The following is a 12,325-nucleotide window of genomic DNA, read 5'->3' on the forward strand; positions in this document are numbered from 1 at the left end:
GAGCTATTCAACTGCAACATTTCATTTTAGCCATTTTAAAGGTAAGCCTGATGCACAGATGACCCAAACCCCCCTCTATGAAACTGCTTAGGAGTTGTGAGAGCAGCTTGCTTTCATTTTTTTTCTCCTAGAAGCAAGCTTGCAGCTGTAGGAAAGTCACCATGGCTCTCAGGCATTCTCTCCATTTCTTGAAGCTAAGAGTGGGAAACTCATGCCTCGTTCTGTCCCTCAAGTCCATGTGCAATGGCTCAACATACTTTTCATAAAGAAAAAAAGCTACTCACTGTGCAATGCGTAATTTAAGTAAAATCAGCAATAAATACAAAAGGATCCTTCAAGTTTCTATTTTTGGATGAATACACTGACAAGTATCATCTTTTACTAGTAGCTTCTGTCTTCTCTGTGCAAATTTGCATTGAATGCTAGCAAATTTACATTTAAATGCACTCCTCCCTATGAAGACAGGCCGAGAAAGTTGGGGCTGATCAGCATGGAGAAGAGAAAGTTGTGTCAGGACCTCAGAGCAGCGTCCCAGAATCTGAAGGGGGCCCACAGGAAAGCTGGAGAGGACTCTTCATCAGGAGCTGTGATAGGACAAGGAGGAATGGCTTCCAGTGAAAGACAATAGGGTTATATCAGATACTGGGAATAAATTCTTTACTGTGAGGGGGGTGAGGCACTGGAATGGGTTGCTCAGAGAAGCTGCAGACTCCCCAGACCTTGAAGCATCCAGGGCCAGGTTGGATGGAGCTCTGAGCAACCTGGTCTGGTGAGAGGTGCCACTGCCCACAGCCAGGGGATTGGAACAAGATATCTTCAAGAATCCTTCCAGCCCAAACCATCCTATGATTCTGTGATTCTGTCTTGCTTTTACTGTACTAGGGTATTTAGTTAAAAACATAGCTTTGAAGGAAAGCCCTTCCAAATGAAGGAAACGAAAGATATATTTAGAGAGAAAATGGCTGCCAGGTGAGAAGCCTGTAGAAGCAGGTCTCTGGTTTTTAGCTACTGTTTCTAGACTTTCCAAACACTATCCCCAAAAGCTACTGGGGTGCTTGTTGGATTGGACTGAGTAGATTTTAAATGAAAATGTGGGTGAAATCATGGGATACTGAAAGATGCTACTGTGGCCACCTCTCAAAACAACTTCTCACTTCTTTTGGTGGAAGGGGTTTTCAGTCATGCTTTTCATCCACTGGCATAGACATCACACAGACCCAGCTTGCTCCTGCTGGCCACATTGCCTTTGTAGGCTGACTCCATCCCATGAAGTAGCTGGTCTGCAAAGCTGGAATGCTGAAATCTACAGCTCTGAGTGAGCTCCTGAATCAAGAACCTCATGCCAGTGACACCACCTAATTACTCAGGTCTCCTGTAGCTGACTGAATATGAGTTCATTTGCCTTAGGATATTTCACCTAGTGACTGCGTTATATCATTGTATTACTCAGACCATATAGGTAACCTTGCTACACTAATTAAATTAATTCAAAATATTTATGTAATTACTAAAGCATGAAACTGGCCAGTGCTGTCTGTGTTAGCACAGCCTGCCATATGATCTGAGCTTTGAACTGTATTTTATCCAATACAGCTCAAACATGCACAGGACTGAGCTTTCCCATTTTTCTTCCAGAAGGCTGAAAAGGGCGTTTGCACAGGGACCGGAAATTTTAATTTAATTTAAAAAAAAAAAATCTTGGGGGTTTTGTTTGTTTGTTTGGGTTTGTTGGGGTTTTTTTTCCTGTGGATGACAAGTTGGTGGCAGATCCAATTCTTCCTTTCCGAAAGGGATGCCTCTGTTGCAATCCACAGGAATGGCACTGCTGGTGTTTGAGCCAAGTTCAGCACCTGCATCACTCACCTCCTGTGGACAGAGACTTGTGCAGGGTGAGCCCCAAGGTCCAGCTGAGGGGAAAGCTGACAAAGCCCTGATCAAGGCACTGCTGTGAACCTCAGCGTACTGTGACCTACCTTCCTTCCTTCCTTCCTTCCTTCCTTCCTTCCTTCCTTCCTTCCTTCCTTCCTTCCTTCCTTCCTTCCTTCCTTCCTTCCTTCCTTCCGCCACTTCCTTCCGCCACTTCCTTCCGCCACTTCCTTCCGCCACTTCCTTCCGCCACTTCCTTCCGCCACTTCCTTCCTTCCTTCCTTCCTTCCTTCCTTCCTTCCTTCCTTCCTTCCTTCCTTCCTTCCTTCCTTCCTTCCTTCCTTCCTTCCTTCCTTCCTTCCTTCCTTCCTTCCTTCCGCCACTTCCTTCCGCCACTTCCTTCCGCCACTTCCTTCCGCCACTTCCTTCCGCCACTTCCTTCCGCCACTTCCTTCCGCCACTTCCTTCCGCCACTTCCTTCCGCCACTTCCTTCCTTCCTTCCGCCACTTCCTTCCGCCACTTCCTTCCGCCACTTCCTTCCTTCCGCCACTTCCTTCCTTCCGCCACTTCCGCCACTTCCGCCACTTCCGCCACTTCCTTCCTTCCGCCACTTCCTGCCTTCCTTCCTTCCTTCCTTCCTGCCTTCCTTCCTTCCTGCCTTCCTTCCTTCCTGCCTTCCTGCCTTCCTGCCTCCCCCCCCTCCTTCCCTTCCTCCTTTCTTCCCTCTTGTGGCCTCACAGCAAGGGAGTCGCTGGAGCGGCTGAAATCCTGGAGGACGACGCCCTCTGCAGCTCGCTCCCAGTTTTATTTGGCATCTGCAAGAGAAATGTCTTATTCGGTTTTCATTGTTGTTTTTTGTTTTGTTTTTTTAATACTTGCCACTGTAGTTCTGAAAAATCAATGTCTCTTTCTACACTTGGGAGAGAAGGAGTTTCCCTGATCCTCTTTGCCCAAAGGCTTCCTTTAAATTCAATGCTTCTGGCAAGTGATACAAACCTCTTGCTTTTCATTATGTCAGCAAAACCTGCAGTGTGCTTATTAATATTCACAGTGATAGAGACTGAAATAAGGAACTAGAACTTTTTTTTGTAATTTTGACATGTTTTCTTATGTCAAGAAAAATCCTGTAACTATTTTTACCTTGATATTTTGTTCCTTATGTTCATGCTGAATCTTAGTACCAGGAGGTCTTTAAGTATAGGCTTCTGTTTGATTTTCCAAAATAGAAAAGTATAAAAACTGTCATTTAATTTCATAATCGATTTCAAAAGTACTTCTTTTGAACCTTGTTTTTTCTCGAAGTCAGTGATACCAGGCTGTATCAAATATGCTCCAGTGGGCAGGGTGTGGAGAAATGAGCCAAAATGAATCATTTCCTACATAAGCAATTTTTTGTGTGTCTAGACACCTGATAACTCATCTAAAGCCCATCTTTGTTAGCTGGTTATTCTCCAGTGTTCTCAGAACTTTTGTATAAGCCTTAAAATCTTTCATCCTGTGTGCTTGCTTGTTCCATGTTTTTGTTTTTGTTTTTGTTTTTTGAGAATCTTTAAAGGGAAAAAGATCTTTCCCTAATTTCCTTTTTAATTTTATAATTAAAATGGGCATGATTCTAAGTATCTCAGCACATGCAGGTTTGATAGTGGGCTCAGAATCACATTTATTTAATTCTGTGAGCAGACAGTTGGGTACATTCAATCAATGCAGTTATATGCTGATAATGTACTCTGAAAAGCTGTTGATAAGGATTCACCTGCTGACATCTCTTTTATGACCTTGATAGCAGCCGGTTGTTTAAATGAATGTTTATGATGCACACAAGAAGTGTTACAGCCATACGGGCTCTACACAAAATGGAATCTTCACGTGGTTTGGGCTTGACTTCTCTGTGCTCCACTAATTCCAAGAGAAACCGAATGGAGTCAGCATGGGATTCCTCTGCTCGCCCTCTTTCCTGTCCAGCACCTTCCCAGCACCAGACAGGAACAGAAACGATGCTGTCTCGAGAAACTGGGACAGAAAGAGGGGCTACTGTGCTCCATGCCTGCTAAAAACAGTCAATTAGAAAGGGGACTTTGTAATCACTTTGTAAATTAATTGCATTATTTGTAAATGATGCAGCAAACTGAAAAAGCATTTATAAATTGGTTTCAGCTTAAGTACATAAACATACAAGAGACTCTTCTGGAGCAATTTTCTCCATGCTGGAGAGGATAAAATGTACACTTGCAATAATGGTGATTAATATATCCCACAGGAAATCTATTGGAGATACATAGATGAACTGGGAGGCCAAAATGATAAAATTGCAGATCTTGCTGTGTTTGTCTGGCATCACAAATCACTCTGTCCCATCCTCTCATGGCTGGCATCACCTTCAGGACTGAAGTAAGTATGTAGTGGGCACTGGTATGAGAAGGGGACACAGGGACACTGTCTGCTTAAGGCCATATTGTTACGAAGGTAGTTCTTTTTTAAGATTTCCACAGGTGGATTTTTGCAACTAGATTGTATTGCCAACTGAATCTGGTTACCTTAAGATCAGTAAATAGAAAAATTGTTGCTTTAGTTTTTATGTTTATTGTTTAATCCACAAAATATGGCGGCAGATGTATTTTATTAGAGTCAACTTGGTACAGTATTTCTCCAGTCTTGAATGAAATAGGAGCAGTAGAAAAAGTATTTTAGAAATCTTATGAAACAAACAGATCCCTAGAACCTTTTAGATTGATGTAAATTTGAGACCACATCTTCACCTATCACAGATCATTCCTGTAAGTATTCAAAAGATGGTACAAAAGACATTGGAAATTAAGTGTTGATTTGTTTATATATATTTTTTCTTTTTTTTTTTTTTAATAAAATAAAGCCCTAATTTGCACTCAGAAGTACAGTTAGCAAACAAATCTTACATCTAAATGACTAAAATATTTTCCAGCATAGTTTTAGGATTATTCAAACTAGGGAAATTGGGCAATTTATAAACACATGGGATTTGCAAAGGTAAAACAGCAAAAAAAACTTGAGTAAAGTTTGAGGGTGGGAAAGCAATGACAGCATATCCAGGCTCCAGCCCCTGCACAGTGTTAGGTTTCTGATTAATTCAAATATTTCTGCTAATGCATTCATGGCTAATTAATCTGAAAATGGTCAAAGTTCAGTGGTTGTTTTTAGACTTCGTGGTGTGGATTTGCTCATGCCTCTGAACTACGGCGTTTTCTGCCTGCCACTGGTCCCAGCAGCTCTCAGTAAAGACAGCACAAAAGCTGAAGTCTGTACAGATTGGGCTCCAGCATCAAAGCCACAGCTGCTGGGAGAAAGGAGCACAGATTCTGCTCCGTAGGCTCTCTTGCAACAGTCAGGAATCTGAGGATTTTCTCAGATTTTGTTCCTGCTAGCCAGTAACTCTAGGGCTCCTGATTATAAGTAATGTGTTAAAGGATCTTTGAACACAATGGTTAATTAACAAATAACTTGGAAAACAACCCATCCATTTTCCTTTTGTGAATGTAAAAAGGAGATCTTTAGGGGAGCTAATCAGAGACTCTTTCTCCTCTGTGTGATACCATGACATATACAGAATTAAAACCTCTATATTACTTGTCTGTGGATATTAAATTTCAACAGTTCATTAAAGTTGGGGAAAGATGACTGCCATCTTCCTTCTACACACACTTTCTCTTTTTCACTGACAGGTTCACCTATTCACCCAAATAATAACTGCCTTTGTCTTTTTATTTTTTGTTTCTTTGCAGTGGCTCTCTTTGCATGGCAACTGTGTCTGTGACAGGGCAGGAGAGCTCCAAAGGATGAATTCCCTGGTCAGCACCTCACACCTCCAGCTTGCTGCCTTTGCTCTGGGCACCATAGGCTGGATCCTGTGCACCATTTCAATGGGAATTGTGGAATGGAGAGTGTGGCATGTGGACAACACCACCGTCATCTCCTCTGGCATTGCCTGGGTGGGGATTTGGAAAGTCTGCTTCATCAGTTACCTTTACGTCTCACCTGGCTACAGAGAACAGTTTTGCCATAAATTCAGTGGCTATGACTCCTTTATCCCCCATGAAATTTACGCTGCTCAGGGTCTCCTGTTGATCGCCATGTTCATGGGCTTGCTGGGACTGGCTGCTACAATATTTGCTCTGAGGAATGTGTATATGGGAGTCACTCACAAAACTCTCATTGCCCCGTTCTTCCTGGTGGGTGGCTTCTTCTACATACTTGCTGGTCTGTGTGTCCTGATTCCCGTGAGCTGGAATTTCTATTCTGTAACTCACAACCAGAGCATAGCTTTTCCTCCTTCTTACTACATGCCCTCCAGTCCAGCGGCACAGGAAGCTGGTGCTGCCATTCCTGTTGGGATTGTGGCTGTCATCCTCCTGCTGCTAAGTGGGACATTTTCTCTCTCATACAGATTTCCCATGATTACAAACACTGTCACGAAATCCTGACAGGACAAATCCCCCATGCTATTTCAGAACAAGAGCATAGTTAAGAGATAAGGACAGCAGCATGAGTAGTTGTAAAGTTAAGGAACTGCAGAATTTAATTTTATTTTATAGTTGCCACGGTATTTTCTTATATGAATCAGTTGAGTCACCACCTTAGTACTCACCTATTAGCAGAGGTTTGTCTTTGAGATAACTGTTGTTGAGCAGCAAATGTGATTAAATTTTGCCAGTTGTCCTCTTTTGTATATACAAACATTATAGATTAATTTTTTTTGGTGTAAAATATTTACCATGCTCAAAGAGCTGACTTTGAATGAACTGTCCCATAAGAAAAATGTGAAGTAACATGTGTTAAATGTGAATTTCTTTCCTTGTCAGTACTAAGCTCTTTTGTTGTTTATTTAGTTACATCTGTAGCAAAGTGTGTTTCGCAACAAGTCAAGACTTTTAAAACCAGTAATATGATTGTCATCATGGTTATGTCAAATGACTCTTCCCTGAATTGTCTTATAAATGTCTTGCCAGTTTCTCCTCTTCCTCTAGGGCACATAAAGAGCCATTCTTTTATTGCTTCTGTTTTTCTTTCAAGCTATTTGCATTTTATGTTGCAACATGTTTGCCTGTGGGGAAGGTGCGCTCTTTAGTTCCTAACGGAGGCAGAGCCAAAAAGTCTACAAGTGTTTGCTTCTTCATCTGACACATCACTGAATCCAAAGGTATTGCAAAAGATGGAAATAACTTGTACAAGTTATTACAAAACTAATGTCAAAATCAGTGCTCTCAGTAACCAGGAGTACTCAGTGCAACTTTCAAGGTATGATTCATCTGATGTAGAAATCTATATCCAAACCGGTCACTTCAGGTTCTGTTTATAATCAATGTAGAGACAAAGACTGCCTTTTTCCAAGATGCCTAAAATGGCTGGGAGATTACATGCTCCCTGAAAACCTTTTTCTCTTAACCCACTGTAATGGCCACAGTAACCACAGTTGCTAACTGTGGCACACATAACCAAACTTCACCTAAGAAAAAAAAAGAAAGAGAAATTTCCCAAATACTGCAATAAGGACAATTAAAAAAAAAAAAAGTTTAGAGACTGGGAGGAATGAGCCAACAATGTTGACAAACAGATGATCTCTTGAAAGAGATCTTCAAAATGTTGTTACATTTTTTAAAAAATGCTACAAAAATCTAAGTAATTTAGTTCTACTCTTTTAATTGTCCTCCATTTTTTTTAAATACTCATAGATTAGTAGAAAGAAGAAAATATTTTTTTTAAAAATCTAGTAGTTTTTGGACATTTCAAGACAAGGCAAAATGCCAACAAACCAGGACTGTTGTGATGCACTGTATAGGTATTTAGATGTTCTGCACTGGGTGTTGTGTTATACAAATGTTTCCCCCCTTTTCTCAAATGGTGCGTCCCTCAGATACACCTGAGGCTTGTACCTGTGGTCTTGTCCTTTGAAACCCCTCCCTTTTCCCTCCCCACTGGTGTGGCCTTCCGTCCCCGCCTCCCATTCCGCGGGTATAAATGTCCCTTAAGTTGGGCGTTCCCTCTCTCTCCTTCACCTGGAAACCCTACGATGCAGATGTCCCTTTCCAGCTAATAAACAGGACATCAGAACCACGTGGAGAGAGAGCGCTTCTCGTCCTTTACTTCGTCTATGTAGGATCCGTGCGGGCATAAATCCCAAGCTAGCCGGGGGGATTTACAGCCCGAAACCCACGGGTTCCTTCAGGTGGCGCCCAACGTGTTTTCGACTCCCACTTCGGTCAGAGACGGCACGCAGTAGCTGGTAATTCACACGCGTGGATTATATTAGCTTTTTGGACTTTCACCTTCCTCTGCCTTTCTTCGTCGCGTTTTTGTCGGCAAGGACGTCAGAGGGTGAAATCGGGACCCTGTCGCAACCCACGACAGGCCGATTTCGGACGGAGACTTCTTTCTAGCTATCCCAGTCATCCACTGTCCCCAGGAGGGGTGAGTATATCCCCTTGCGTAATAGGGGGACCCCGGGAGAGCCCTCAAGAGTGTGGGGGTGAGCTCCCGGTGCAGGGAAGGGTCCGGCCCCGATAGTCGGGGTTTGTGAGTGTCCCGCGGGTCTCTCCTCGCGGGCAGAGCGGCTCCGGCACTGCGGCAGGGTCCGTGCGCGGTCCCGGGAGCTGCGTGCTTCCATCGGTCGAGTTCCCGCGGCGCGCGGCTCTGAGAAGCGGCGCGGGCGGGTTTCGGCGCGGCAGCGGCGCGAGCGGCGGCGGGGTAGCCTCGGCTCGTGTTTCTGCCGTGACCGAGCGCTCCCAGGCAGCGGGGGGACCCGGCGAGCGGGGCAGGCGGCTCCGAGCTCCCGCGTGGCAGCCACGTGGCAGCCGTGCAGCCGGCAGCTGCCGCCCGCGGCTTTAAAACCCGCGCGGTTCGCACGCAAGCAGTTTCGTCTCTCCCCCGGAGAGAAAGGGGGGGGAGGCTGCCCGGATTCTTTCTCGGATTGGCTGTGGACTCAGTGCTTTCAATTCTTGTTAGCGCTTGCTTTTTAGAAGGTGGATTACAGTGTTGCAGAAGCCAGTTAACATCAGAATGGGTGCTAAGCTTTCCGCAACGCAGAGAAGCATTTATTCCCTAGTTTTAGATACCCTAAGTAGTGGAAACGTTAAAGTTTCAAAAGCAGTCTTAAAACGGTTTGTTCGCTGGATATCTTTTCATTTCCCTCACCTTTCCCAACAAAATATCGACTCAATCTCTGCCTGGGACAAAATTGGAGCCTTGTTAACTGTAAAAGCAGAACAGGGTGATACAACTGTATCTAACTTTTTTCCTGTATTCCTCTTAATTCGGAAAGAAATCTTAAACAGGGATTTGAAAGGACAGCCCGAACAAATCTCCCCTCCCGCAGCTTCCCCTACCCTTCCTCCCAAACCCTCTGCCCCCGAACTGAGAGGGTCGAGCGAGGCATGCCGGCAAACACAGGGTACCTGGCACTGCCACTGTTCCCCTGGCCTCCCTCGCCCCCCTCAGTACCCTGGCTCTGCTGGCTGTGCGCAGGCTGACAGAGCACCTTCCCCGCACCCCTCCAACCTAATTCCTGTTACCCCAATCTCGCATGCTGACCCCCCCCATTCCCAAAATGGCTACGACCACATGGTTGGCATTCCAGACACTGCCGACCGCGTGGTCAAAGCCCAACATGGCGGCATCCACGTGTTTGAGCCTTCAGGCTATCTTTCCTCTTCCCACAATCCCTTTCGCCCACCTGTCCCCTCCCCCAACCCCTTCCGGTCTCACAACCCCTTCCTCCCCTCAGACGCTCCTCCCCCTCCCTCCCTGCCCCCGCCCCTCATGACGTCACTCTGTAACCCCGCCCCTGGTTCCCACGGTTACCCCGCCCCCCTCCCTGTTCCTGTTTGCCACGCCCCCTTGCCCAGGTCCCAAGACAGTGGGGCCGGGGGCTGGGGGGGTGGGGCCGGGGGCTGGGGGGGTGGGTCCCTGCCTGGCCCCCACGGGGGTGGGGCAGGGGGAGGGCACGTCCCTCCTTCCGGTTACCATGGTGCCGGGGTGGGTGGGGCAGGGGTAGGGGGGGTACCCCTTACCAGTCCCCAAGGGAGGGGGGTGGGGGGCGAACCCCTGCCTGCTTCCCAGGGCGGTGCGGCTGGGGGGAGAGCTAGTCCCTCATCTAGTCCCCATGAGGGTGTAGCCGAATCAAAAAAAACTGGCATCCAAACCCTGGAAGAAGTAATTCCCTCAGTAGCTCCGGTCCAATACAATGGTGGTAGGGCTGGTCCTAGGACCTACCAACCCTTCTCATACCAAACAAAACGTGAACTATGTAAAACCCAATCAGAATTTGGGAGACATAGTGAAATCTTTAAAAGTACGATGAAAGCTACATTAACATCCCTTGAATTTGTCCCTACCGATCTCCTAGATCTTTTCCGGTGCTTGCTTACCCAGTCAGAGTTTGATCTATGGGAATGCTCCTGGAAGAGATCTTTAAGGGATCTTTTGGAGGAACTTAAACAAAACCCACAGGATGCCAAAGATTTAGAAAATAATCCCCTCACCTTTGAACATCTGTGTGGCGAAGGGGATTGGTCTAAGCCCGAGGATCAAGCTCGGGTGTTGTCAAAATCCATTCTAGATAAGATTTCAAAGGCTGCAGGCAAAGCTTTTAACCAGTTACCAACCGTTGAATCTAAAGGTAGTTTTCTTGATATTAAACAATCTCCTTCAGAAAGTTTCTTGCAGTTTGTCGACCGACTTCGTGCTCAGGTTGAAAGACAAGTTCAGGACCCCAAAACACAAGCAGAAATGGTGAAAGAGCTGGCACAGAGGAATGCCAATGAGGTCTGCAGCAGGGTGCTCCTAGGACTACCTCTCAACCCTCCACCTACACTGGCAGAGATGATTGAAGCATGTGCCAGGAAAGCGGAACTTTTCGCTGCACGAGAGCCGTGGTCCAAGCCTGCAATCCCAGAGACTGTGGCACCTGTTTCTCCAGAAGTCATGAGGACACAGATGTCACCAGAGCAACTTCAACACATCATCTGCTTCATATGCAAAAAACCTGGACACTTTGCCCAAAATTGCCCACAAAACCAGCAACAAAAGACACCATTTACTCCAAAAAACCAGGACACCAGCGCGGCTCCCCTGCCCCGCGCTACGACATAAATGCAGCACGCTTCCCTGAGGGAAAAACCTCCCCCAAAGCAAAAAAGGGGGAGGCAGGGAAGCGGGGTGCAGGGAAACTAAATAACAGTGTACAGGATAAAATCTATCAGCCTCACAAGCGTTTCAAGCTTGTGACCACCAAAGCTTTTGTTTTCAGGTCTACCCAGTGGACGGTCATTGGAGTGGACCTGCCAGAGGACTTGCCAGACTTGACAAAAGATCGCCCGAGACTGGACAGTGAGTACTTTGTTATTGGGGACACAGCACACACACCCATGGAGATTGAGGTGGCTCCCATGACCATCAAGGGGGACATACCTAATCTCATTCTTCTAGCGCGCTGTCCACAGCCACCCTTCCATTTGGCCAAGGGGCAAATCATTGCCCAAGCCATTCCTGTTCCTGCAGAAATATCAGTAGATGACAAGGCCCCAGGTGTATACTGGGCGGAAGTGGTTGGTGAGGACAAACCCATTATGGGATGCAACCTGATGCGTGGAGAAGAACATCTCCACGTGGAAGGGCTGCTAGACACAGGGGCAGATGTGACAATCATACCTGAAAGGTTGTGGCCGTCACATTGGGATTTGCAGCCCGTGGCTGGTAGAATCCAAGGTGTGGGAGGAGTCACATTAGCAAAAATATCAAAAAGCATCGTGCAAATTGAGGGACCGGACGGAAGATTAGCCAGTGTCCGCCCATTTGTCACTGACTATAAAGCTCCCTTGTGGGGTAGAGACACCATGTCACAATGGGGGGTCAAATTGGTCATCCCTAAAAGCCCCCAGGATTTTTAGAAGCGGCCACTGTGGAGCGCCCTGCCCACAAGTTAACATGGCTGGATAATAATCCAGTCTGGGTACATCAGTGGCCGCTCAGTAAGGAAAAGCTAAAGGCGCTCGAGGAGCTTGTGAAAGAACAATTGGCTAAAGGACACATTGAAGAGACAACTAGCCCGTGGAATTCCCCTGTATTTGTAATAAAAAAGCCGGGGAAGGATAAGTGGCGGCTCCTCCATGATCTAAGAGAAATAAACAAGGTTATTGAAGACATGGGGTCTCTACAACCAGGGATGCCCTCCCCAACCATGCTCCCCCAAAATTGGAAATTGGTTGTCATAGACATAAAGGACTGTTTCTTCCATATTCCCCTACACCCGGAAGATGCACCACGGTTTGCCTTCTCGGTTCCTACCATCAATCGAGAAGCCCCAGTGAAGCGCTACCACTGGAAAGTATTGCCTCAAGGCATGAAATGCTCGCCTTCCATCTGCCAGTGGTATGTGGCTTCATTGCTGTCCCCAGTGCGCGCTCAAAAAAGGAAGGCAATCATCCTACACTA

The 12,325-nt window shown here is 46.2% G+C and overlaps 1 protein-coding gene across 1 annotated transcript; it reads left to right on the plus strand.

Annotated features, from left to right (window-relative positions):
* On the plus strand, nucleotides 1–6,345 carry CLDN34 (claudin 34). Its single transcript, XM_038154559.1, has 3 exons — nucleotides 1–41; nucleotides 4,125–4,255; nucleotides 5,623–6,345. The coding sequence occupies exons 2-3, from the start codon at nucleotides 4,229–4,231 to the stop codon at nucleotides 6,319–6,321; spliced, it is 726 nt and encodes a 241-aa protein (XP_038010487.1). The 5' UTR covers nucleotides 1–41; nucleotides 4,125–4,228; the 3' UTR covers nucleotides 6,322–6,345.
* The last annotated feature ends 5,980 nt before the right edge of the window (nucleotides 6,346–12,325 follow it).

The sequence above is a fragment of the Motacilla alba genome, chromosome 1 (genome assembly GCF_015832195.1).
Source record: "Motacilla alba alba isolate MOTALB_02 chromosome 1, Motacilla_alba_V1.0_pri, whole genome shotgun sequence".
In the NCBI taxonomy this organism is placed as follows: Eukaryota; Metazoa; Chordata; class Aves; order Passeriformes; family Motacillidae; genus Motacilla; species Motacilla alba.

Bases quoted from the DNA above. Each gene is read 5' to 3' on its own strand.
- CLDN34 (XM_038154559.1), top strand. From the start codon at position 4,229: ATGGCTGGCATCACCTTCAGGACTGAA. The intron at 4,256-5,622 runs GTAAGTATGTAG...GTTTCTTTGCAG, and splicing joins GCATCACCTTCAGGACTGAA to TGGCTCTCTTTGCATGGCAA.